Source organism: Mustela nivalis, assembly GCF_964662115.1.
Source record: "Mustela nivalis genome assembly, chromosome: 8".
NCBI classification, from domain to species: domain Eukaryota; kingdom Metazoa; phylum Chordata; class Mammalia; order Carnivora; family Mustelidae; genus Mustela; species Mustela nivalis.
Window position 1 is genome coordinate 9,996,793 of NC_139027.1, and position 27,420 is coordinate 10,024,212.

The 27,420-nt window shown below is 46.7% G+C and overlaps 2 protein-coding genes across 3 annotated transcripts in view; one reads left to right on the plus strand and one right to left on the minus strand.

Annotated features, from left to right (window-relative positions):
* The window catches only part of LOC309871283 (uncharacterized protein), a 566,681-nt gene that overhangs the window by 347,731 nt on the left and 191,530 nt on the right, over positions 1-27,420 (minus strand). The window lies entirely within an intron of this gene.
* On the plus strand, positions 19,467-23,912 carry LRATD1 (LRAT domain containing 1). 2 transcript variants are annotated; one of them, XM_082744157.1, is made up of 2 exons: positions 19,467-19,783; positions 20,684-23,912. In XM_082744157.1, exon 2 carries the CDS (start codon positions 20,720-20,722, stop codon positions 21,596-21,598), a length of 879 nt encoding a protein of 292 aa, XP_082600283.1. In that variant the 5' UTR covers positions 19,467-19,783; positions 20,684-20,719; the 3' UTR covers positions 21,599-23,912. The 2 variants fall into 2 exon arrangements, with proteins under 2 accessions (XP_082600283.1, XP_082600284.1); XM_082744158.1 differs by having other exon boundaries at positions 19,468-19,713.

Sequence of the window (27,420 nt, forward strand, 5' to 3'; positions counted from 1 at the left end):
TGCACTAGTATTTCCTGCACGATACTCTGCAAGAGAAACAACTCCCGACCCTCCGTGCGGGCCCAGAAAGGCGGATGTGTCCACTCATGCAGACTCTCGTGCACGTCTGAGTGACATTCGTGTCACTCAACAGCACAGTCTACGTCAACTGTGTGGCTTGCCATCTCCACGCGGAGCCCCCTGCCTAGGAGGGAGAGAGACAGGCTGGGGAATTGCAAGTGCTCCTTCCACAGTGTCAGTGGGGTGACAGACGTCACATCCAAGACGAGTCATCTAGTCCCATTCAACTGCAAGCAGACAAAGACATACAGTCCCTTATGTGTCCAGAAGAGAAAGGGAAGCAGATAATGATAAATACAACTATTAACGTCTTGTCTATCACAGAAGATTAAGTGCACCGATCTTTACTTCAACTGCTTAATGGTTTTTGGTAATAATACCTCACTCTGATAGGATGAATGCTCATTTACCAAGAATTTTCCATTGATTTCTCTCACGAGTTTTTATTCTATCTTGTTCGATCTCTATTCTATTCTGCCATGTTTTCTTCTATTTTGTCACTCAGAGATAAAGCCCCACATGAGTAGGATCTCAGTTGGGAAGTGTCTCCACCCCACCACAGGTGTATTTCCATTATGCCAGTCTCTCACAGGGCTTCTCAATCTGGGTGCCGTGATTCAGAGATTACAAGGACCATCTAAGGCCATGTGTGCATCCTGTTTCCTAGGAAGAGGGTCTCTACTTGCCAGCAGGTTTTCAAAGGTCTATTGAGTCCCTGGAGGCTGAAACAGTCCAGATGATCTTTTCATCTTCCAAAGCATCTGCCAAACGCCAACACAGCCAAGTGGACAGAACAGATTGCTGACGAAGGAATTTTGGAAAAGAAGTTGGGAGGGAATAGGGGTCCTAGAGAAAATGCTTACATGGGTGTCAGCAGTTGGAGGTATGGGGTCTGGCTCAGGGGTCCAGCAGGAGGGCGTTAATGACTTAGAGGGAAGGAGCCAGGAAGCAGAATGAGGGCACAAAAGGAGAAGGAGACTATCTGGAAGACAACCATTTGTGTGCTTCGCAAAAAGCTAGGAAAGATCACCTCGCCCATCCCTGGATAAGTAGATTTGCTACCAGAGCTTGCTTAACAGAGAGTTCCTGGTGAGAAGAGGTCTGGCTGCGGGCATCTAGACACATTAACTGAATCTTCTGGAACAAGGGATTAGCATATGCACCAAAGTTGTTTTTTTTTTTTTTTTTAAATCAGTCCTGTGATTTATTTAGCACGTTGACTCGCATATTAACTGTAAAGAAATCATCCCCTACAGTCTCATTGTGTGAAAGGTAGACCTGCCCTTTTTGGGCAGGAAGATGAAAGGGTGAACCTCTAAAGCAGAAGGAAGGGACGATGTATGTAGCAAACTACATGAAACATTTAAAGAAGAAATTATGTTAAAAGAAAATGCTACCCTACCAAAGGTAGAAACCCACAACTAATTCCCAATACTACAGAAGATTGCAATGTTTTGGGGAGGCTGAAATAGTTTTCCTTTTTGTATTCTAAAAACAGAGAAATTGGTTTATGCTGGAATCCCAGGAGGTTCTTTATAAAGGGATACAAAGCCAGGTTTTAAGGAGTCATGGTGGACCCCAGTGGGAGAGCACATCACACCTCTTCCCATTCAGCCCAAGCACCGGCCCTTTCGCAGGCACTTTCAGAGGAGAAATATCACTCTATATTGCAAAAACTGCATTTGAAATACCCTCCCAGCTTTGCTTTGCCCATTGAAACCACATCTGTCCTTCAGAAGCCAGTTTAGAGATCCCAAGCCCCACAAACTGGCCAGCTGGGACCCACCGACCGCACTCTTTTATAACAGCAATGACAACTAAGCCAACAGCTACCATTACCAAAGATGGGCCATGAGCCTAAAAACACACCCTCAGACCTACGGATGAGAACACTGAAGCCTAACTCTTCAAAAACATCACGGAACTGAACCCGTGGTGCCCACATCACCCAGGGTGGGCTTCTAATCCCTCAGAAGGGGGGGGGTCCCTCATTACCTCATCTTTGGTTTTACACCCAGTGGCGTCTGCCAAAGAGCAAGGACCTGATAACGTCTGTTAAAGAGAGCGAGAGAAAGAATGAATGAGGCTCAGACAGAAACAAGCTGTCCAAATGGACAGTAGGGATCACGGATAAGCTGGGACCTGTGGCCTGACACAAACCTCCTGGGGACAGCTGTCCCAATAGAAAGTAAATGCTAACTTTTTGCCATGTGTTTTACATGCTTTGCAATGCCCCATCTAATATTTTTTTTTTTTTAATTTGAAATCTGTGGAGTAATTATAGACCCAGAAAGGTGCATAAAACAGTAAATGTTCAATGAATTCTCAGGAATTGGTCTGTCACAGACATGCTGCCCGTGTGAAAATGTAAGGAACATTCTCAGAACCAGAACCAGAACGAGAGAGAAGCATGTCGCTTCCATCCTTCCTACCCTGTAGAAATCACTGCTCCATCATTACGATAATAACATTCCTGTTTTGCTTTTGGTTTTACCTTCTGACCCATGATGCACTGTCTCACCTAATTACAAAAGTTCCTTAACTGGCAGTGTGTGCAATGACCCTCCGTGTCCTAGAGACAGGACGTCGGGAGTACAGGGCTCAGTATTAAGGTCTTGCCTCTCTGCATGGGGAGAAGAGGCAGAGTGGCCTTCCCAGGAGCCTCGGGGGGTGCCGTCTCACCCCTCAGCTCATTTGGACCTGACCCCCATCTTTGCGTAGAGGCTTCACATCCCCAGCTGCTGGAGAGCTCACAGTAAAGGTTTCTGAGCCCGTGGGACTCAGTGGAGACCACGGTGGGACTCGTGCTTGCATCTGGCAACAGGCTTATGTTCCAATCAAGCCCATTTGACTCAGCTAAGGGAAAAAACAGAGAAAGGAAGAAGTCCGTAGGAGGCCAGCTGGTGCGCCCCTCCCCTGCCGGCACGTGTCCTGCGAGCTTGAAGCATACTCAACATTAGAGGGTCCTTGATGCTGTTTTATATACGAGCAAACCTCATTTAAAAACCTGGTTAAATCAAGAGGTTGGACAGAGGCCAGAAATCACCCTGTCAAACCCAGTAGCATTTGAAAATGCAGAAAAGCCAGGCCCAGGGAGGAAAGGGACTATTCAAGGTCGCACACTGTGCTCAGGTGCACGTGCCGGTAATGAGGGTAGGTAAAGGAAGCACTCGGCAGAGGTGAGGTCCTAAGGGTTTTACTTTCTGTTCTGAGCTGGCCAACCGAGTTGCCTCATACTCCGTTTTGATGAGGTTCTGGGAAACAAGCCAGCTACCTTGAGAGACTTAGATAAAGCAAAGTAGAATAGTTCACTTTTTTCCCAAGTCCAACTTTGAGGCCAGATTTAAGCGATCCAGGCAAGGGGAATTGGTCACTGTCCCCGCAGCCACATAGAAGACCAGAAGTCACTGGCGTCATCATCAAGAATCCCTCACACCCGCAAGACACTTTGTGGACCATTGTATGGTTTCCAGAATGCTCTCACAGGTGACCACACATGACCCTCATGCAAGTCTCTGGGAGGGGGCAAGGCCGATCATTTTCTTCCTAATTTTTGAGGGAGAAACTGAGTTTTGATCAAGGATCATAAAACTAGTGGAGCTGGGGTGCTGGATTTTTATTCCATCCCGGCCCTCAGTGACAGGAGAGAAGAAAGCCTGAGAGAGGGTCACATGTCCTTCATGCTTTGCTCCAGGATCACGTGACACTGGAGATCTCCCAGTAGCTCCTCCCCGACACGGTCCTGCTTTCCCTGGTTTCAGGCAAGTGTCATCGGTCAACAGGGATTGGAAGCAGAGGGGTTAGCATCAGGAGGTGAACAGGAGCCTGAGCCTAGGTCACCTGCCAGCACCACTCACCCCACTTCACCACTTCATGGGGCATGTCTTCATCTCCCGTCACCACAAGAAGGAGGCTGAGTACAGTAAAATAAGACAGGTTGTGAGAGAGAACGCATTCCCACAACTTTTATGACAGTGGACTGTTATAACGGTTCTATTTTATCATTGGTTGTTAATCTCTGACTGTACCTAGATGATACAGTTTACCATAGGTACGTATATAAAGGGAAAAGCCACGGCATACGCGAGGTTCGTTCCTATCTGTGGTTTCGGGCATCCCCGGACATTCTGGAACATACCCTGTGTGTAAGGAGGGGGTCTACTCTACAAACAACTCCAATTACCAACTCAGTATTTCAATCATCTCTCAGTCATCTTTATGTGTCCCCAATACTGAAGGACTCGGGGCATAATCTGATTTAAACACAATTTTACCCATAAAACGTTTTTGGAATCATGAAAATCAGTCAAGTATGCCATTATTCTAAAACTGTTCAGCCTCTAACATGGCATCCCTATATATCTGAGTCAGTACAGTTGAGCTACAGATAACTTTCCGAATAACCTGGCACATTGCTCTTACTCTGTGGGGGGACGAACCTGGCGCCAAAACAAAGGAGTTAACCTTCCCCACCTGACATGAGTAATTTTATGAGAGCCAGGAGAAACTTCAAGTCTCCTGAGTTCCATTTCCATGTTCACCCACCAACCCGCCCCAATCCCCTTGTCTTCTGTCAGAGCACGGCCCTACCTTATGCATTCTTAGGCGGTTTGTACTTAGCATTTTGTCAGGACCGATGAGTCTGTCTTGTTCATTGTAACATTACCTCACTGAGCCCATCTCCTTCAGCAACCTCCTGCCTGACACCTCCCCTCTCCCAGCATGAGGCCCTCATCCCCCAAATGCGGATAAACTGTGCTTCCTAGTCCCCAGCGTTGTGAACAATAGACTGATATGCAAGTGGGAGAGGCTAGTGACCAGTATTTATTCTTGGATTTGCATGCTCTGCAATCAGAGCGAGCACTAGAGCTCTCTGTGCCTGTTTTTCTATCTGCAAAAGGAAGCACCCCGGTTCCAGCGTCTAGTCTGAAGCAATGCTAGAAAGACATGTGCAGGTATTAGCATAACCTCATCTCTTCCAAATAAAATGCGTTCTAGTTACCAATGTCCTCACCAACTAATCGTGACTATTCTGTCGATCTACATGTATTGATTCATTACCTATTCAACTCACATTCATGTTGCACCTACTGTATTCGCAGCACAATGAGGAGAAGTACGAGGAAGAAGCAACAGACTCAGTCCCTGCTTCAAGAAGCAGATAGTTCCCAGGCAAAATGACAGACGATGTGAATAAAACAGAATGACACCACGGGGCGCACACAAGCATTCCAGGAAGATCGAGAAAGTAATGTCTTGTTCTTAGATTAATCCATGAGGAAGGAAACCAGCTTGTGTAAGGGGGGGGTGGTCAGGACAAGGGTCTTCGCTTACCCACCCCTGGGTAAGGGAGCAGCTGGGAAACTACAGTAGTCAGGCATGGGTTGGGGGGGAGAAAGAAAGAAAAAGAAAAGATAAACTATTTTAAAAGCAATCATCATCACGGCAAACAGGTGCACACATACACATCATAAAACAAACAAACGCAGAGCCTGGTGGAGATCAAGAAGTAGGTGTGCCCTGCTCCGTGCATTTCCGCGGGCACCCAGCCGCGGGGGGCTCTCTCCGTCCGCACTGCAAGGCGTGTATCCTGGCTCCAGATTCCTGCCTCTCCCATTTACCACCAACACCTTCCTGAAGGCCTGCATCCACCCACAGGAGGCCAGCGGATGAATCCATGCCAACGTGGTCTCCTGAAAAGCTCCTTAAACGGCCGATATCTTGCCCCTGCCCCACCTCCGCCACCCTCGGCCCCCATTCTGATTCAGTATTTCTGAAAACCAGGAATATTGGTTTGGTTCTCATGGATACTCCTGGTTGACACCCATAATGGAGTCAGAGCCTAGGTAATTCATTAACTGAAGAGCGACCCCATAAGAAGGCATGTGTTGATTCAAGGCCACCCAGAGATGTCAGGGTAAACAAAGATGTCAGGGCTAAGCCAAGGCTCCGGATTCCCACGGCAGGTCCAAGTTGCCCTGGTTAGCGCCACAAAGTGGACAGAAGGAAAAAAACCAACTCTCCTAGTCCTTCTCCCTTCATTCCAGAAAGAGGGTTGGGGGGGGGGGCATATTTCAAAGCATAATAAGCATATAGTTTCCATAATCAAAAAAGAGAATTCTTCTGATGGGTGGAAACTAGACTTTTGGGAACAATCACTTTGTAGTGTATACAGATGTTGAATTATAATGGTGTACACCTGACACTTACATAATTAAAAAAAATTTTTTTAAGATTTTATTTATTTTCTTTGAGAGAGAGAGATGCAGAGCGCACGCATGAGCCAGGAGAGAGGGAGACCCCCTCCACCCCGAGCAGACCCCCCACCCTGAGCAAAAACCCCTATGCAGGGTGCAATCCAAGGAATCATGAACTGAGCCAAGGTATGCTTAACTAACTGAACCACCCAGGGGCCCCTAAAAAAAAAAAAAAAAAAAAAAGAATATTTACATTGAAGTATAAGTACACTGTCTATACTACATACACTTTGAAAAATATATACATATTTCCATTATGTCCAAAAATACGGTTAATTTTAAAAATATTATGTGGATTCTAGGAAAGAACGCATATCTTCTGGGTGCCTGGGTGTCTCAGTTGGTTAAGCGACTGCCTTCGGCTGAGGTCATGATCCCAGAGTCCTGGGAGCAAGTCCCACATCGGGCTCCCTGCCCCATGGGGAGTCTGCTTCTCCCTCTGACCTCCCCTCTTATGCTCTCTCTCACTCTGTCTCTCTCTCTCTCTCTCTCCCAAATAAATAAATAAGATCTTTAAAAAATAATAATACATGTATTCTATTTGGGAGGTGTAAAGTTTGATCTGGATGTTAATCTACATTTATACAAATGAAACAAGTCTATAATTAAATAACATCTACATATAAAAATACATACACATTAATAAGTGTATATATTTAGAAATGTTACATGTTTTCTCTATTACTACTGGATTTTTCATGGCCTTATTGATATAAATTAATATCTGCTTTCTACTAATTTTTATGTATTTTCCACATTTCATTATGTAGTATATTTTATTTATTGCATAAAGATTATTAGAGTTATAACCTCATTGTGTGCTCTCCTTGCTTCATGAACACCTTTTGTCTCATATTACACTTTCTTTGAAATAAAAAAAGAGAATTTAGTTTCAACCCGTGACTTGCATTTATTTTTTTTTAAGATTTTATTTATTTATTTGGCAGAGATCACAAGTAGGCAGAGAGAGAGAGGAAAGGACGCAGTCTTCCCGCTGAGCAGAGAGCCCTATACGGGGGCTCGATCCCAGGACCCTGGGATCATGACCTGAACTGAAGGCAGAGGCTTTAATCCACTGAGCCACCCAGGCACCCAGCAACTTGCCCTTAAAAACAAGAAAACACAAACAGAACAGAAAGCACTGTGTTTCAAATTTTCTATTGAAACCAGCCCTGTGAATTAGTTGAGCGAGAAATTCCACTCGTATCTCAACCTAGGAGAAGATGACCTCAGGATTTCGTAAATAGCTACTGTCATGCAGATGGCATTTCTCCTTTGCTTTTCTATCATGTGTTATTATTTGTAATATTTCTAAAATCTCTTTTGAGATAATGAACTTGAAAAATCAAAGTCCCATGGATGCCCAGGGTTTTTGTGACAAAACAAATAGCAAGGCAGGAGGAAATTGTCAGTGAGACTAAAAGTCTCATTTTAGTTAAAACAGCTCATTCTCATGAAGGTCCTCAAGGGCAGAAGACAATATATACACATTTCAAATCGGTGGCATCACATCGAAACAGAGATATTAAGGGAAAATGCAGTAAAAGATTGTGTTTCACACAGGTGAGACTAGGAGGACCCAGTCTCACTGGCAGCGTCACACTTAACACTCTGGCTGAGGTCGGCTTTCCTGCGTCCCTCAAAATAATAATAATAATAGTAATGATAATAATACAGCAGGTGCATGCTTCCTTCTACAAAGAATGATGATACTCAGAAGGACAAGTTTCATTCCCTTTCTCTCTTTTCCACCCATGAACGCAAAGGATGATTCAGTAGAACATGACTAAGCGAGATTCTCCATTCCTGGCTCATGAACGTTGCTCGTTCTCTGGCCCGAGGAGACAAATCCAGACGTACAAGACAAGGCATTGATTGAAAGGAGGTAAATATTAAAAAAATAAAGAAAGAAAGAGAGAGAGAGAGAAAGAGAAAGAAAGGAAGAAAGAAAGAGAAAGGAGGGAAAGGAAGGGAAGGGGAGAGGAGAGGGGAGGGGAGGGGAGGGGAGGGGAGGGGAGAACAAAAGCGGATGGAACTGCTGACACTGGGTTTACCACTTTCTCTCCCATCTGAGAAAAGTCTTTTTTCACCAAGCCATCAAAACTTTTCAATTCCATTAAAAAAATATATTTATTAAGAACTATGAGAAGTATAGTGTGAGATTTAAAAAAAAGGGGGGTGCACCTGGGTGGCTCAGTCAGTTTAATCTGTCTTTGGCTCAAGTCATGATCCCAGGGTCCTGGGATCCAGCCCCACATCGGGCTCTCTGCTCAGGCTGGACCCTGCCTCTCCTTCTCCCTCTGTCTGTTGCTCCCCCTGCTTGTGCTCTCTCTCTGTCAAATAAATAAATGAAAAGATCCCTGGTTTTGTTCCTGCACCATAAGAGACACCAAATACTGGTGGTCCTATTGGTCAGGACAGACCGTGCTTCGCCGCGTTAACAAATTGTTCCCCAAATGTTGGTAGTTCACCACAAGTAAGCTTTTGTTGTTGCTGGTTTGGGTCACATACAAAATCTAACTAAAAGTCAGTTATTTCTCTTTGGCAGTTCTCTTGCCTGGTTCCTTCTGTTTTTAACCCCACCACTTTAGAGCTCCTCCTTCGGAATGCAGGGACAGAAGAGGTGGAATCTGGGGAGTTCTCCATGCTGTTCCCTGCCTCAGGCCAGGCAGAGGGGACACATTACATTAGCTCTTGTCCCCACAGGTGAGGACTAGGTCACATGGAGTTAAAACTCTAAGAACAGGGAAGCTGGAGATAATTTTCCTGTGTCCCTGGGAAGAGAGATGATGATGAGAACCCAGCGCCGCATCTGCCCCAGAACAACAATGAAATGTGGAGAATCCAATGGAGCAGAGGGCAGCACCCTTCTGAGTGGCTGGGAGGTTTCAGAGGTCAGATTAGAGTCCCCTTCCAGGACAGATTAGGTGGGGAATACAGAGCACATGCGATGTGGAGGGAACATTGTGATCAAAGCTCTGAAGACAAGTCATGTCATGTATTTGAAGAACAGTAAGGAAGCGAGGCCTGCTGGATGACCGTTAATGGAAGATGGCTACTCGGAAGCAGCTGGGGGGCTCATATGTTGCAGAGCTATGAGCTGTAGGACAAGGAGTAGAAATAGTTTAGTTTCTCGTAAAGCAACTTGTGGTCCGTGAAGCCAGTCTGACCAGGTAACCCCAGGCACGACTCGGATGTCTAATCCAGGGAGCAGGAAGGCACCCAACTCATCCCATCATCCCCCTTATCTAGATAGTCGCTAATCCCTACTGAAGCACGCCCCGTGGCCATCTCATAGCCTCTATGTCCTCGCCACCTCTATGTCCCCACCACCTCTGCCTTATGCCAGGCCCTCAGGATTGTTTACCCACTGCCATGGACTGAATGTCTGTGTCACCCCAGAATTCGTGTGAAAGTCCTAATCCCCAGTGGGATGGTGTTTGGAAACAGAGCCTGGGGGAGGGAGAGCCGTCATGATAGCATTAGTGCCCTTCGTAAGAAGAGACAGGAAAGGCTGATTCTCTCTCTCTCTTGCCCCTCTGTGACTGCACAGCAAAGAGGCAACTGCCTGAAAGACAGGAAGAGGTTCTCACCAGAACCTGACCAGGCTGGCACCTTGATCTTAGACTTTGAGCCTCCAGAGCTGTGAGACATAAATTTCTTGTGTTGAAGCCAGCCAGTCCATGGCATTTGTTCTAGTGTCCTGAGGGGCTGAGATGCCATCTCTGGCCACAGCCTGGTCAGTGATCTCTCCACCTCTGGCCCCTTTCCTCTTCAGTATGAACCTGATGCAGCAGACCAGACGGGACCCTGTAACACCCATTCCTAAATGGTATCACATAAGGGCCTCTTTCTGACGTGCTCCTGTCTATCTCACATTCTTCCAACACCGAAACGCATTGAGGTTTTCTGAAAACATCAAATTTGTCACGACTCTTGAGCATTTCTATATGCTGTTTCTACGAACTGGAAGGCTTCACTCCTTCCTGCTCAGAAAAATCATGTTCATCCTACACAGCCTCTTCCTGATCCCTCCCTTGGTTAATAATTCCCTTCTCTGTGCTCACATTTACACGCTTCTAAATCCTTTATTGCTCTTGCTCGTTGGCATTCACTCATATCCCGATCAGCTCTCTAAGTTCAGTGTGAACGCCACTGCGAACAGGAAAGGTGCCCTCTTCACCTTAACTCCCCAGGCCCAAACCGTAGGTCTGGTTCAGAGCATAAGCTCAATAAATACTTTTAAGGGGCACCTGGAAGGCTCAGGGGGTCAAGCAACTGACTCCTGATCTCGGCTCGGGTCATGATCTCAAAGTTGTGGGACTGAGCCTCGAGCTGATCTCAGGGCTCAGTGCTCAGCAGAGAGTCTGCTTCAAATTCTCTCCCTCTCTCTGCCACTCCCCCAACTTGGACTCTCTCTCTCTCTCTCCCTCAAACGAATAAATAAAATCTTAAAAAAATTTTTTTTTAATTTTTTGAGGCTATTTCTTTATTTATTTGTGTGTGTGTGTGAGAGAGAGAGAGAGAGCGAGCGAGTGCACAAGTGGAGGGAGGAGTGGGCAGAGGGAGAAGCAGGCTCCCTGCTGAGCAAAGAGCCCGATGCCGGACTCGATCCCAGGACCCTGGGATCATGACCTGAGTCAGATGCTTAACTGATGGAACCACCCAGGAGTCCCCAAAATAAATGCTTTTAAATCAAATGTCAAGTTAATATTATGGACAGTATCTAAGGTATATTTTGGGCCTAATATTCAGGTTTAACACTATGATCTCCAGTAGAATAAAAATCATTATAATAGATTAGATAGATCTATTATTAGATAATATCTATAATAGATAGAGGGTTATAAAGGAGGAATACGGAGAAATAAAGTACTTTGGACTCAATAGGGCAGAGTTCTTTAATCACACCTAATAGTTATTAAGACCTTATTCTGGTCCAGACACTATGCTAGGTGTTTTAATACATTATATCTCACTTAATAGTCACCAAAACCTCTTAAAGAAAAAATACTCTTATTGATCATATTTTGAACATGAGTAAACTGAGGCACACAGCCAATATGCATCTTGCCCAGGGACCCACAGCTAATAAGAGTGGAGCCAGGATGTAAATCCAGGCCCTCTAAGATAGGATCCATCCGTGAAACTCCTCTCCTGTGATAAGAGGGCAAGCTCGGACATTACGAACAAAGGCAAGGACACAGAGAGCGGTTAGGACATTAAAGCCAGAGGGATGATGGAATGGAGCAACGAGACACACACGCATCATGTTCCTTGCCCTCCGTAATTTAGAAATAGGCTGTGTGTGTGCTAGCAGGAGTGGAATGCTAAGTATGTGTTTTTAAATAGAAACCATACTTGATTAGCAATGTACAATATCTGTGGTTAGATCCAAACTTTTGATAACTAAAATAAAAATAAATAAATAAATAAATACCTCATCGAGATATATATAATTACCAGGCAAGGAAAACATAATGAATCAGCCTTGGTAGTTACAACAACGCGCCAAGACACCAGAAGGCAACGCCTAGAACAAGTGACATATCAATGTAAGTGGCTACTTTATGCTTTACTGTTTTAAAATAAGCACTTTCCCCCTTTTACTAAATTCTAAAGCATCTCTACCTGTTATCAATGTATTTATTACAAGCTTACCGTAGATGCCCTGCCCCATGGCATAGGTTGTATGGGGAATTTAAGTGGGGAGGGGGACAGGAATAATGGAAGGAGAGGGAAAGACAGTTCCTCTGACTCACAGGTGCTATCACTCTCAGTGCAGTTCGGTTCAACAAATATGCATTAAATTTTCACCCCGTAGTAAGGAAAGAGCTCAGAAATGGGGATTCTGCTGGGGGTGGGGGTTGGAGGGTCATCACAGATACAGTCTGGCTCCTAAAGAGCTCACAGCCTTGCAGTCATATAGACGGGGCACAAGGCAATGTCAATGCCACAGGGGAAAAAACAGGCTTCCATGGCAACGCTGTGAAGGGCCCTTATGGCAGGCTCGGTAAGTCTCGGAAGGCTGCCAGGAGGAAGCGAATTTAAACTGAGACCTGAAGAACGAACTCTCTTGCCAGGGGTAAGACTGGAGAGAAGAATCTTAGCAGAGGGAACAAAAGCAGTAACCTGAGAAAGAGCAAGGAAGCAGACCAAGAGGTGAAAACAATCGCTGGACTCAGGAAGGCAGAAGCAAGAAGCAAGAGGGCGGGCAAGAGGAGAGGCCGTGGAGCTGCGAAGGGCTGAGTCCCGGGGCCACGTGGGCGCTTTGGACGTCTTCCCAGCATGGATGGAAAGTGACGGAGGACCCTACAGAGAGCAGGGCAGGAAAGGGACCTAAAAAAATGTATGCTTTCCAAGTGTCTCTGATTACAGTATGAGATGATGGGAGGAACAACAACCAGGTCTGGGAAATCAATGAAGTTGCTGCAGCAATTTTGATGGGCGTTCCGGCTGACTCGGGCCCAGGGTGGCAGCCCAGGGACGGACTAATGTGGAGAGATGAGAAAGCCATGCAGGGGAAAGAAAGCCCAAGAGTTCTATGGGGGCCTGAGGGTGCCCGGGCACTGGCTTGCAAAATGGGGAGGGCAATGGTGCCTACCCACAAAAAGACAGGCCAAAAGGGAAACACAGGTTTCCCTTTCCCTTTTCCCTTTCAGCTTCATCCTGCCCTTTGGGTGTCTGTGGGACAGCCACAGGACGGGCCTCCAGGCTGTTGGATATCTGGGTCTGCAGTTCAGGAGAGAGACGGAGCTGAGAGTCCCATGAGGGAATCATCGCAAAGGAATATGATGCAAGTCAAAAAGCAGACAAGATTATGCAGTGAAAACACATGGAAAAGAAAACCGGAGTTCGGAATCCTGAAGAAAGCCAGTATTGAAAGGACAAGGTGAAGGAAAGGAGCCCACACAACATCGTAAGAACAGCCAGAGAAGTTGGAAGGAACCCAGGAGAGCGAAGTACAGTGGGAGGTGAAGAAAGCTCGCACCTCAACAAGGACGACGTAGTCTTCTGTGCCATGTGCTTTGGGGCGGCGAGTAAAACAAGAACCCCAAAGCATCGGTCACATTCCGTGCCAGTGGGTCGCCCCACAGCCTATTAGAAAAGCGAATTGTGGTGGGAGGCAGCCGGGTGCCTCAGCCTGACTCTTGATTTCGGCTCAGGTCATGATCTCAGGTCACGAGATCCCCTGTGTCAGGCTCTGTGCTGGGCATGGAAGCTGCTTGGGATTCTCTCTCTCCTTCTCCTTCTGTCCCTCCCTAGCCCCCCATCCTCTTTCTTCCTCTCTGGAGAAGAAAAAGAAAAAAGAAAAAGATAAAAGGGAAGGGAAGGGAGGGGAATGGGAGGAGGTAAGGGAAGGGGAATGGGAGGAGGTAAGGGAAGGGGAGGAAGGAAGGAAGGAAGGAAGGAAGAAAAGTGGGCGGGCTGGGTGGCTCAGTCGGTTAGGCATCTGCCTTCAGCTCAGGTCATGATCCCAGCATTCTGGGACTGTCCCCAGAGGCAGGCTCCATGCTTAGTGGAACGTCTAACTTCTCCCCAACCCCACTGCTCTTAAATAAAATCCTAAAAAGAAAGGAAGGAAAGAAGGAAGGAAGAGGGAGGGGGAAAGAAAGAGAGAGAAGTGAGGGCTGGGGCATGGAGTTTAACAGAAGAGAGAGAACCCTCAGCTCTGCCGCACAGCTATAATAAGACTTTTTAAAAACCACTTGACTTCACACACCTTTGAATGCCAAAGGATACATTTACCAGTTTAGTCTACGCAAGTCTAAAATGAGCCTTGCTTCTGTTAGAGACAGACTACAGAATGCCGAGAGAATCCACTTCCAAGTGTTTATTAAGCGCCTTCTGTTCCAGAACATCACTGTACCCAAGAGAGTAAGAGTCATTTCTTCCAGGTGAGAAGCGTTTGACCGGTGACTGCCACACGGCATCTTGAATGCTTGGGGAGACTGTTTAAAATGCAGATTCCCAGAGCACATCCCAACGTTAAGTTGCACTAAATCCAGGGTAGAGCCTGCGAAGCTGTACTTCTACCAGGCTCCTGATGATGCCAGAGAACTATCTGGAAACCCAATAGTGTTTATCATGTAATAAACCTCCTCACGCACCACGGAATTCAAAGCATGAGCGAGGTGTTGGGGCACTGCGATGGGTGAAAGCTGAAACAGAAACAAACACCAACAGCTCAGAAAATAAAACTGTGACCGTGGCTCGTGTACGCATTGAAGCGGGCAAGGCATATCTACTGAGAGTGTCCTCTGCACCAAACCCCAGGCTCAAGCAAAGGGATTATAAATTTGAACTGGATTCGGAGATTTTCTTCAAAAAACTCTCAGTCTATGAAGGAAGAAAGGAAAGAAGATCAACCAATGATTCTAGTGCAGTTCGATCAGTATTTTGACATCTGCCACATTCGTGACCAGTATTAACATGGTCCTCTGGGAGCATAAAAGATGGTCTCCATCAGAATGGGCGAGGAGACAGACACATGGGAAGGACTGAAGCTTGAATGGGTTCTACATTTTGATTAGCAGTTAGATGAGGATGGCACGGAAGGATATTCCAAACAGGAGAAAAGGTCATAGTGACCCAGACCTACCGAGAGCTCTACCATCACTATGCTATGGAAGTTGCCATATGCAAATGCATGTACCCTCCTAAAATTTGAAAAGAACACAGAGAAATGATAGATACTGAGACACCTTTGTATAATCCACATCCAAGAGCCTATTAAACCCACAGATGCTGAAAGTTTTGTCCAGAGAACCCTTAGGAGTATTTAAAGGCAAAATGATAAGAAGCCACTGGAAGAAACTTCGATAAGAATATCAAGTTATAGAAAGGAACTAGGAAAATGTGACGATGTGGAATCTAATCCCAACCTAGAAGAGGGCCCATGAGAAGGAATAATAAGTTTGAACATGAGCGGTTAAGGAGAAGCTGGATTCTCTTTGGTCCTAGTTGCAAGGAAACAACCCCGCCATTTTTGCCGTCAAGAGAGAAAGTAGAAGGCAGGTAAGTTAGTCACAGGGGGGTGATCTTAGAGGAAACAAATAGTAGGGAGATGTGGGGCAGGACCTAGGGAGGCAGATGGGTCTGTTGTTGATTTCTTAAACTCTGGGTGATGGAGGAACGCGCTAAAGGGGATCTTCACGGTGAGAACAGACGCGAAGGGAAAAAGGGGAGGGGGATAAACCATTTGTTGTTCTGAGAGAATTCGAAAACAAAGAAGCGTATACCGACCAGGATAGCTTCCTTCTCTAACAAGCAGTCACAAAAATTTTGGTGGCTGAACTCAGTAAGATTTCTTTCTCCCTCACATCACACTTGGATGCAGGTTGTCTGAGAGGAGAGATCTCCTTCTCTCCTTAGTTGTTCAGGAAGCCCTGCCTGCTTCCATCTAGAGGTTCCGCCATCTTTTAAATTCTTGGAGCTCTACCAGGGACCCTCTACGACAAAAGGGGATGAAACAAATGCACAGAAGATCATGGTAGTGGTTTTACTTGCAGGGGCCAAGCCTGCGTGTGGCTGACTAAGCCTACGCCCCTGATTCTGCTGGTCAGATTCGGCCAGAGGGTATCCAGTGAACTGCGTATGAGGCAGGACGTGTCCTTTAGCTGTGTGCCCAGAGCAATGGAAATGGGGTTGGTGAGCCCATGGTACTCTCTCTGCCCCAGACAGGCACAGAATGTTCTTTAGCCAAGATCAGGGTGATTAAGCTGAGAGCCTAACGTAGTCAAGGACAGGAGAGGGGACAGTTCATGAAAGACTAAATGCTAAAGTAGGACATACAATTAAAAACAGAAAAATAAAAAAAAATAAAAAACATTCTTAGCAAGCAATGATGTCAGACAATAAACATTCCTTCTGTTCTTGGGCCAATTTTAAAGGATGGCAGTTTGACCCAAGGACGTGATCAGCAAAATTTGGGGAAAAGCCTTTCATGTGGTGCTAAGGGAACCAAGAAGAAGAAAGACGGTATACAAGCTCACGGCAACAGGACCAGCTATATATACCCACACATAAGTGTCTGACTCCTAATCACTCCTCTGCCAACCCTCTTCTGTACATTTTCCTCACACAAGAAAATGCTCATGTATAAACAATTCAAAATACTGCAGGACACAGGATGGGATCGGCCCCAGGGCTTGCACACAGAAATCAATACAGAGCGTTAGATGTTTAACTAGTCTCGGGCTAGCCGGGGCTCTCGCCACTTAAGAAAGGAGCAATCTCACACCCCCGCAAGGACAGCCTTGGACGCTCCATTTGGTTAGCCTTTCCCTGGGGCAACAGACAGACAGACGTGGGCAGTTGTCCTAAGCAGGACAGGGGACCCTCTCCCCCCCTTCCACCAATAACTTGAAGAACAGGCAGCATTTACTGAACGGTCATTATGTGCCAGGCACTCTGTCTCGCACAACTTAAATGGGTAGATACTGTATTATCACATCTTACAGAAAAAGAGACTGACGCCCAGAAAGGTTCCGTAACATACTCAAATTTACCCACATGGAAAATGTAGGAAAATGCAATTAATTGGCATCCAGAATTTGTGCTTTTGAGGACTACATTTTTCTTTTGGAAAACTGTATTTCCTCAGTGTAAAAAGGCAGGATGGGGTGAGGAGTGATAGACAAAACAATGACCAAACAATATTTTGTGATGAAAATAAAAGTTAGGTTTTCTGATATTGGAATCCATGAGTTGACTGGCCTACTTCTTACTTTATTATCTTTATCATTGCCAAAAGGCTACAAAGAGGAGATGTATTTTCCTTCTTTTACTTGAAGTCCTTCTTTTCCATACCTCAGAGCCAGTGTGTTCTGCTTTATATTCCCAGGTGGGCTCTCAGGCTATTTATTCTCTTTTGTGATTACTGAAGCTGTAAGCTTCTTACCCTGGCGGGAGGAAGGTGGAGAGAAGAGATCCAAAAACCTGCACGTGGAAGTTTTAAACTTTTGACACTACATCTTGAAGTCCTGACAATAAATTTTGTTCACTATCCTTTAGAATGTTGGGGGGCTAAGCAAAGAGAAACAACTTACTTACTCTCTAGTCTGGAACAGTCTACGAGAGGCCAAGTAAGACCAAACATGGCATTTCAGCAAATATGCTATAAATGTTTGAGTACAAGATTTTTTAATAAAGAATTGTTATTATGTTCAGTTAGCCAGCATATAGTGTGTACAAGATTTGATCTTGGAGTGGACAGGAGATTAAGAGAGAGAAAGAGGTTATTCAACACCAAGCACTGAGCTACTTTGAATGAGTTCATCTCAGACACCAGTGATGAACCCTTCAGATACTTCCTCCCAGAGATCACTAAGTCCAGTTTACAACCAGACCAATGACCCGCTTCTTGATTTCTGAAGTCACTTGTTTAGGGCCAAAGCAAATTGTTTCCTATCTATAGAGAGTATAAAAAAGGTCATCACAATCTGTAGCTGGTTCCAAGGATGGTAACTTGCACATTGCCAAATTTCCAAAAAGATATATGTACATCAAACATATGCAGATGGTCATTTTGAAACCACTTCTTCCAGCAATACTTATTAAGCATGTAATTTTGAGAAATCACTGCATTTGGAGGCTATGGGATACACAAAGACATTCAGAAAGCAGTCTGACAATACTTAAGAATAGCCTACAAAAAAAAATTATAATAATAAGGGTTTTTATAATGTGCCATCAGTCCTCAGGTAACTTCTCTAGGGCACCAGTTTTCTCACTACATGCAACAAGATTTTATTACTCAATGAAGAGTAGAGCCGGGTTACAGAGTGGCTCTGGAGTCCCACAGGCCCTCCAGAGATTTATGGCCCTGGGACTTGGGCCCAGCTTCCTCCTCTGTGGCAGTGGGCGGTATGAAGATGAAATCACCCACTTAAACCTCCTGGCATAGTGCCTCCCACTGACAAGTTTTCTCTCCTTATGATTGCTTGATGGAACACTGTGCAGCCAGCATTGTGAAAGAGGTCTAGAACACAAAACCCTGTAGCAGGCAGGCCAATCCTCAGGCATTCACTTTGTAAAGAGCAAGAAAGTCAACACAAATTTGCAATTAAAAAAAAAAAAAAAAAAGGTAAGCGCTCTAGGAGTTCATGCGAGCTGCCAAAGGGGCACAAAAAGGAAGCCCTGGGGAAAGAGCTTAAGCTTCACGGAAAAGCTTCAGGAGGCTTCTTGAGAGTAGAACCAGATCTCTAAGAACATTTCAAGGCTTAGTGCAATACGCTTTTTTAAACTACTGATCTAGAATTTCATATGTGGAAAAGTTCCCTTTCAACATCCAATATCCAGAACTCATTCATTCATTAACTTTCCATCCAGAAATGCAATCGTTAATTACTGCTGGGCACCCTTATGCCACAAAACCAAACAAAAATCCCTAGGCAAAGGCAGCTCTCGGGGCTTGGCTGTAGGCATTTGTGATGCTCTCCTTCATAAAAAATCGCAGCCCCAAATCATAGGCCCAATTACAGAAAGGGCTGGCCAAGGCTCCGATTTTTCAGTAGCATTTGTCAAAGGTGCTCCTTTTAAACCGGGCGCCGGTGCTGGGTCAGCAGTTTCACAGGGATCGGAGATGAACAGAACGTCGTAGGAACAATGTGACAGGCATGGGTGCGGGCAGGGAATGGTCTGTGGGCAGAAGATCTGCCCAGGGCCGTCGGTTCCTGCGGCTCCCAGCAGGGCCCAGGTGCCCGCCTCCGGCAGTGTCGCTCCCCGCCCCGGGCCGCCCTCAGTGGCGGGGTACTCTGGGGGTCTTCTCCACCCGCAGACTCAGCTTCGCCGCTGGAGTCTGCACTCCTGAACATGGAACTCGGGCGCACCGCCGTCAGACTGGATCGGCTCCGAAAAGCTGCGCGGGTGAGGGGCGAGGGTGGAAGCCCGCAGCGGCGCCACCCACAAGCGCCGCGGCCCGCGCCCGCTCTCCGCGGGGGCTCACACCTCCACTCCCCGGGGCTGTGCGCGTTCTGGTGCGCGGGGGCCCGGAGGGCCGGGGCGGAGCGCGCACGGGAGACCCGCCCCTGCTCCCCTCCCCCTCTCGCGGAGATTGACGGGGCCTGGGGCGCCCGTCCCAGCCAATGAGCGCGTCCCGGGGCGGGCCCTGGAACCAGCTGCTCAGGCTACTTAGAGTCTCGGGCTCCGCTGTAGGAAAGCAGAACGGAGTCGGGACTGCCCGGGTGGACCGGCCGGGCGCCCCAGTCAGCGCGGACCGGTGGGCGCACGGGCATCGCGCCGGGAGCAGCACCGCACCGTTCCGCGCGGGGCAGAGCGGAGCCGCAACCCCACGAGCCGCCCAGGACTCCCTCGCCATCGCCGCCTCCGCAGCACCCATGGGGACCAGGAGACTTTAAAGGAGTTTGGGGTTTCGGGAGCAGGGAAATCACGGGTACGGAAAGGCGGCTTTCTTTGCCTTCGAAACGGTTTTTCTTCGTCCGACTGTTTGGACCCTGTGCCGGGTAGGAGGGAAAGGGGTCTTTTGGCTGAAAGTGGACCTCCCTACACAACCCGCACCCGCACACGGGCACCGCACTAGCTTCCCCCCATCTTTCCCTTTCCTCTTTGTTAGGTTATTTTAGACAGAACGGCCTCGCCCTGGCGCAGCCCGAATGGCTCTGCTGGGGAGAAGGCAAGAGAAGTGAGGGGCAGAGTGCACCTGCTTGTGTGGGCAGGTGTGCCCGGGTGCGTGGGTGTACGTGCACTGGCGAGCGTGCGAGCGTGGGGTTAGAACTGTGCGAATGTGGGGGTCTGAGTGTGTCGTCGCGGAGGTTTATCATTCTGTATGTGACATGATCACACCGATACACCAGCCAGCCTGTCAGTGTCTGGACTCCTAAGTGAACAAAATTTTCCCGGTGTCAAGTGAGTGTCTGCGAATGTGTCCCATTGTCATTGTGTGAGGCGCTGTCAGGGGAAGAGTGCGACCTAGAGCAAAACTGAGAGAGGGGCTGGCGAGGGTGGGGACAGAAACGTGAGCGCAGCTTGCTCCAAGCTCTGAGGCCTTAAGCGCCCGTCTTCCTTTCAACCTACTCCTCGGTCCATTCCGGGGTGTCCGTCTCCCGCGCTGCCACCACCCGCGCTGTCCGCCCCACTGGGGCCCCGCGTGCCTTCCCGCCGCTGGCCTTTCCTCTTGTGGGAGTTGGACCGGGTTCCGGGACGGGATCCGAGGCTGTGGTCCCGGCGTCCGCTCTCGCCCCAAGGACCGGCGGCTTCTGCACCTGTCCTGCCGCTGGGGAGGAACGGGTGACTCCAGTGCCGGCGCGTAGGCGGGCGGGCAGGTCCCGGGGGCCATTGCACGTCCTGGGGAGGGGCAGCCCGACTCTGATCGTTGTCTCTGCTTCTCGTCTGTGCTTCCGCAGATCCCCGCTCCTGGCCCTCGCCTCGCCGCGTCATTGATGGGCAACCAACTGGACCGCATCACCCACCTCAACTACAGCGAGTTGCCCACAGGGGACCCGTCGGGGATCGAGAAGGACGAGCTGCGGGTCGGGGTCGCCTACTTCTTCTCGGATGAGGAGGAGGACCTGGACGAACGCGGCCAGACCGACAAGTTTGGCGTGAAGGCCCCCCCGGGCTGCACTCCGTGCCCAGAGAGCCCCAGCCGCCACCACCACCACCTGCTGCACCAGCTGGTCCTCAACGAAACTCAGTTCTCCGCCTTCCGGGGCCAGGAATGCATCTTCTCCAAAGTGAGCGGCGGCCCTCAGGGCGCCGACCTGAGCGTCTACGCTGTCACAGCGCTGCCCGCGCTCTGCGAGCCCGGCGACCTGCTGGAGCTGCTGTGGCTGCAGCCGGCGCCCGAGCCGCCCGCCCCCGCCCCGCACTGGGCGGTCTACGTGGGTGGCGGGCAGATCATCCACCTGCACCAGGGCGAGATCCGCCAGGACAGCCTGTACGAGGCGGGCGCGGCCAACGTGGGCCGGGTGGTGAATAGCTGGTACCGCTACCGCCCGCTAGTGGCCGAGCTGGTGGTGCAGAACGCCTGCGGCCACCTGGGCCTCAAGAGCGAGGAGATCTGCTGGACGAACTCGGAGAGCTTCGCCGCCTGGTGCCGCTTTGGCAAGCGGGAGTTCAAGGCGGGAGGGGAGGTGCCGGCTGGCACGCAGCCCCCGCAGCAGCAGTACTATCTCAAGGTGCACCTGGGCGAGAACAAGGTGCACACGGCCAGGTTTCACAGTCTGGAAGACCTCATCCGCGAGAAGCGCCGCATCGACGCCAGTGGTCGCCTGCGAGTGCTCCAAGAGCTGGCCGACCTCGTGGACGACAAGGAGTAGCCTTGTGGGGCGCCGCCTGCTCCTCCTGTCTCCCCGCGCCCCGCTCCCACCCCCGCTCCCGGGCCTCCCGGCCGGCGATCCACAACCCCCGCCCCCTCGAGCGCCCTCCTGCGGCGGCCAGTGCCCAGCCTGCACCCCCGCACCCCTCCGGCAAGTGGCAGGAAGTCTCAGGAACTGGCCCCGGGACCAAAGGGCAGCTGCGCGCCCCCGGCTGAGCCCCCCGGTGGTGGCGACGGTGTGGGGGGAAACGCAGCGTGCGCTCTCCCCTTGAGTTGTAACGGGGGCAAGGAGAAAGGGCTGAGGGGAGCAGGGGACGTGGCTTTCCCCGCGGGTCACTAGTCCGTGACTGTCACCCGACCTCCTGTAAAGGGAACCATCACCACCCCCAAACGCGCACACACAGACCAGTCGGAGGTGAGAAATGATCCTTTCAGGGCACAGTTCAGTGCCTGTATGAATGTGTCCCCAGACTGCAGGATTTCCAAGAAATCCAGCCTGTCCCTTTAGGCACTTGTGAATAATGCCACCAGCGAGCACTTCGGGACTCCGGGTTATCCCGCGGCTGCCCGGCACTCTTCCAGCTCTCCAGCCCCAAGTCTCCTGACATTGTATTGCAGGCAAAGCTATAGGGTTTGCTTCCAGTCCTTTCCACCGAGGGAAGCGAAAGCCACCCCCCACCCCCATTTGCCTATGAGTCGCGCTAGCTGGCAGCAGGGAAGCCTTTCTGGTCCCGAGAGGAAAATGGCGCAGCTAATTTGGTGAGGAGCGCGGGCCCCGCCCCCGGGAGGGAGAAGGTTCACCTGGTGTCTGGGAACTTGAATTTGTGCAGAAGGTCGCTTGTTCTTAACCGAAGATTGCTCCCTCCATGGGCTGCATTTCAAAAACAGTCATATTTTTTAAAGGGTTGGAGGAGAGGAGGGGGAAGACATGGCAACATTCCAGAAACCAGCATTATTACAGCACCATAGCCAGTATATTTAGTTTGGCTTTTCCTAACATAGAAATCTTAGAAGGCGGGGAAGTGGAAATAAAGTTTTAAAAGTGGGAGAGCAGGTTTCCAACTATGTCAACAAAGCCTATCGTGTTGATGTTTTTATTGACCATTTTAGCAACATGCTAATAAAATTTCAAATTGAAATTTTTATTTTCATGGCTTTAATCCATGATAGTTTAAATACTGGGGGCCATTAAGAGTGGACTTAGCTAAGAGCTTAGCTAACATTGCCTTTTCACTCTATTTTTCTCAAATCTTATGAGAATTCTGTTTTTGAATATTGTAGTTAATTTTTTGGCTTGAAACAGCAGCCGTAGTAATGGTGAAGTTGTTAATGTGTATATTGTACTGAATTTCTGTCAGTTAAGGGGTTTTACTGCGTTGGTGGAAATTGCTAGCAGGTTCCATGAGGTTTCTTTTCTCCATGTTGTATACCATTACTATTTCACATCTGTATTTCTATTTTTCTTCCTCTCCCCTTGACGTCCTTAAGAAAGGAATCCAGATGTGGTAGCTTCCCGCCCACCCTCTTTAGCCAGTCCCACAATCCATTCCTGAAAAACAGAAAGGACTTGAAGGATCAGGGCAAGTATGTCTTTTCCAAAAAAAAAAAAAGAAGAAGGCTGTATGAAGCCCCTTCCTCGGGCAAGGACGTCCCCACTTCTCTCCCTGTGCTGCAGCCCCGCCTGACTGTTACTTGATTCCGTGTTAGACACCGAGAGCATCTATGTCCCTTTCTAGGGGATTTGTCAAATAATGGTGTTGAGCTAATTGTTGCAAGCAATTGCATATTGACAGCTGTGATTCAGTTGGATGGCAAATATGGCCAAAGCCAGTTTCTTGGCATTTCAAAAATAATGCAATAAAAACTAGTCGAGGTTAGCTGAGACTGGAAATGCCTTTTTCATGGTGAAATGATTCATTTTTGTTTGTTTTTGGTTTTGGTTTTGGTTTTGGTTTTAGTTTCCATCTTGGATTCATTCCCTGATCTTGAATCAAAAGGTCAGATCAATGATATATGAACTAGAGTATTTTTCTTAAGCCTATTGAGTGATTTATTTTTTAAAAAATGTTTAAATGCATATGCTTTTCTTTCAGCACATACAACAGCAAAACTTTTGTAATAACTAACTTACCTTTGCATGTATGGAGAACTGAAAGCCACTTATTTCCCTAACTTACTCTTCTTTCAAATAGCAGATGGCAGATCATAAACCGAAATTCTTTATTGTATCTACCCTCTCCACATTCTTTACTGTGCCCCCGCCTACTGTACCTTGGCTCTCTGCTGTATTAAACACTATCCTAAGTACTTGCTCAGCAGGACTCCTTGACATTTTGTCCTCCACCTGTCACTCAGAGGGTGCGACTCGAGCAAAAGAAATGAGTCGGTCGGTCACACCTAATACTAACATTTATTTCCTCTGATGGCACATAATCTGATTTTTCTTTTAACGAGAGGGTCACTGTAACAGCGCTGTCTTAGCAGCTTTATACTTGCTGGGACTAGACTGGTGGTAAAAAATAAAAGTTTGGCAGCCAAAGCGGCATTTATTCCTGTACTGGTCTGTTAAGGACCGGGTTGACAAGACTCCTACAAATTTACAATAGGAAAACACTTGTTACCAAGGGAATTCCCGGTCTGGTCCGTGTTAGTAAGAGCCAGTGGCAAAATAATTCAGATCACAGTGCCTCACTGAGAGGATATTATCAAGATACATCTTGATCCCCCAAATAGTATTTTTAGGGCATCATTAGCAATGTCAGTGAAACCAAAAAGGTGGAAGTTCCCTTGGGAGATGGCATGGATGGACTTGATTTTTATTTTGAGTGAATGTAATATCTCCAGATTTTATCAGAGTTTTAAAAATTAAAGCCAGAAGCCTCCTAACGTTTTCACAGAGGTCAGAAATTTAGTTTTGGTTGTAGTTCTCCAGAGAGAAAAGCTTCCTAAGACCTTTCATGATGCTGAATATGGCTCAGCTGGAGGTCTGGGCTGTGGGCTATCTGGGATAGAGGAAAAGACCCTTATCCATCCACAGTGACTCTAAAAAGCAAACTACAAAAAAAAAAAAAAAAAAAGCTAGGGAAGAGAAGAGAGGATAGGCATATTTTAAACAAAACCAAGCCCCAAAGTGTATTACTTCATTTAAAAAAAAATCCTGTAGAAACAACATATATATTTATTTTTAAAAAATTTAAGTATATCCATGAGCCAAATAGATACATATATATAGATATATAGATGTATAGATAGTTACTCAATATTAAAAATTTTAAATCCCCCTCCTGACTTCTTTATATGAAAAGAGACTAATAATATTTTCTTATAGTTAACACTTGTGCCAGATTAGAACAAACACAGAAGCAGCTGAAAGTCCAACGATGTTACATGATTTTACTATCTTTTTTTTTTTTTTTAAAGGTGGGGGAGCGAGGGAGAAAGAGAGAGAGGAAGAGAGAAAGAGAGCACGGGCAGGAGTTGGGGGCCAGGAGGGCAGAGGGAGAGGGAGAACCTTATTCCAAAAGGAGGAGAGTGGAGCATTATGCCCAGCCCTATCTCCGGACCCTGAGATCATGACCTGAGCCAAAATCAAGAGCCAGCTGCTTAACCGACTGAGCTACCTGATTTTACTGCCTTTTAAAAAAATCTGGATGTTTATCTTCCTCTTTGTGTCATGTTTCTACGCTGAACATTTTTGTCTGAATATTTTGTCTTCAGAAAAGCATGCAATTGGTGTTTACAAAATGATGAATTATCTGAATAATCAGTATATCCTAACAGACTTCAAACATTACACCTGATTGATTACCTAGTTTCATGTGTGCTTTCAACATCTTTCAAAGTTCAATGTCTTAGTTATCTAATAAATGGAGCAGGGTGAAATTTCAGTGAAATTAACACTAACTACAAAAACATAATACAGCAACCTAATTTCCTTTTATCTATATGCATACCCTCAAAGCTTTCTGCTTTCTCATTTTTAAACAGATGAAGAGAATCTTGTTAGGTCTGGCTTTCAGAGAAGACTTCCATGTGCATAAACGGTCTGCAGCAGGTGAGAACTACAGGCTTGCAAGTTTCCTGAAACATAAGAATTGTTTTTAGAAAATGGTTGTCTAATATACAACTTGACTTTTTTTGTTGACAATGACTAGCTATTGTCAGGACAGTTACGATGTATACATATACATACATCCACACGCACATCTACATGTATGTATACATTTGCAAATACACACATGTACATCTATGTACACGTACACTTATGTATACACATTTACATATATATACATGTATATTACGTCCATATATACATTCCTACCTATAGCTAATAATTATGTTTTCATTCAAAGATGGGTATAGATGCATGCGCACATACCGACTGTTTAGAACCAAATGGAGAGTTACGGAAGACTTAAAAAAACAGGAGAAACTCTTGGGGTCCTCACAGCTAGTGAGCAACCCGACAGCAAGGCAAGCCATGCCTGAAACTGAGCATAAACAAAAAGAAAATGTGGGAGTTGCAGTTAGTTTTAGTCTCAATTTTAGAAGGGTATGTTCCTTGTTTCCCTAACTAAAAAGACCTAAGATTCAAAGGAAAGCTGTGAAGATAAGGAAGTAATTACAAAATAAGACACAAGATGAAGTGGGAAAGTTAGAATGTGATAAAATAAACAAATGAGCTTTTCAATGGGGAACACCTGTTCTCTCACCAAAGCCAGGAAAGCCAAGATCTTATTTTCCAACCATTTAATAATTTATAAAATCTCCTTGATTTCATCACTCACATGTTGTATGTTGACCTCATTTGAACTTACAATGGAAGAGATTTAGGTATTTGAATATGTTGGGGGAGAAGGAAAGATAGTCTTCTCTGCCTTTGTTGCTGGGGGATGCATTTGTGACTATTGCATTCATTGGCGGCACCTAATAAACAGTCCCCGTGCTGTGGGGTGCGGTCGGTCTCTCTGGTTGACATTGCGAGGCACACAGTGGATGTTCAGTAAACACAAGGCTAAGGCATCCTTCTACCTCAACTGTTCTCGGTGATACCTGATCACAGGGAAAACCAGAAATCCCACCACTCAGCTTCTCTACAAGCAAACCTAAATTTCTCTAATTGAAATTGGCAGCTTTTCCCATCTCAGAAGAACCACAAAAGTGTAATTTATGAGGCTTAAGACTGATCCCAGGTAAAAGGTATTCTGAATATTCTGTTTGCTAATAGAAAAAAAAAAAAAAAACTATCAAAGAATCCAAAGATAAAATATTCTCTTGTCATCTGGCCAGAAAGAGGAAAGCAAACTAATAAATAACTCTGACTATACCTTCTCATAACTTCATCTCTCATTTACATCAAGGGGAAATTTTTCTCACATGAAATCATAATATTATTCCTTTAGAAAGAAGCTTATTATTAAAGCTCTTGCTAAGAATTTTCTTCAGTTCTTCAGTTATGTAGGGGAAAACCTACTAGAAGATGAGCTTAACTCTCTGGGAGAATTAGATTTGAGTGAGTTTGGTCATGGTTGTTTTTCTAAATAAATGTTACTCATTTTTATATATAAAATAGCCAAATAATGGCTATGCCCATTGGCTTTTACAATCCAATTACTTTTTTATGTGAACATGAGTTCTGAACTTAATTTTGTCCAAAGGGGAGATGCTTGTAAAATATTAGGTGTGAATAGAGCCCGTGTCCTAAATTTCAAGCACAAAATAAATGCCTCAAAAGTTAATCTGAACTATATTCAGTGTTCCAAAAAATAGGAGATAGTCATGTGAGGCTACTGCTGATGTGCTTTCCAAGAAAATTCTTGCCAT

What these genes read in the sequence shown, in the direction of transcription:
- LRATD1 (XM_082744157.1), top strand. Translation starts at nt 20,720, where the DNA reads ATGGGCAACCAACTGGACCGCATCACCCACCTCAACTACAGCGAGTTG.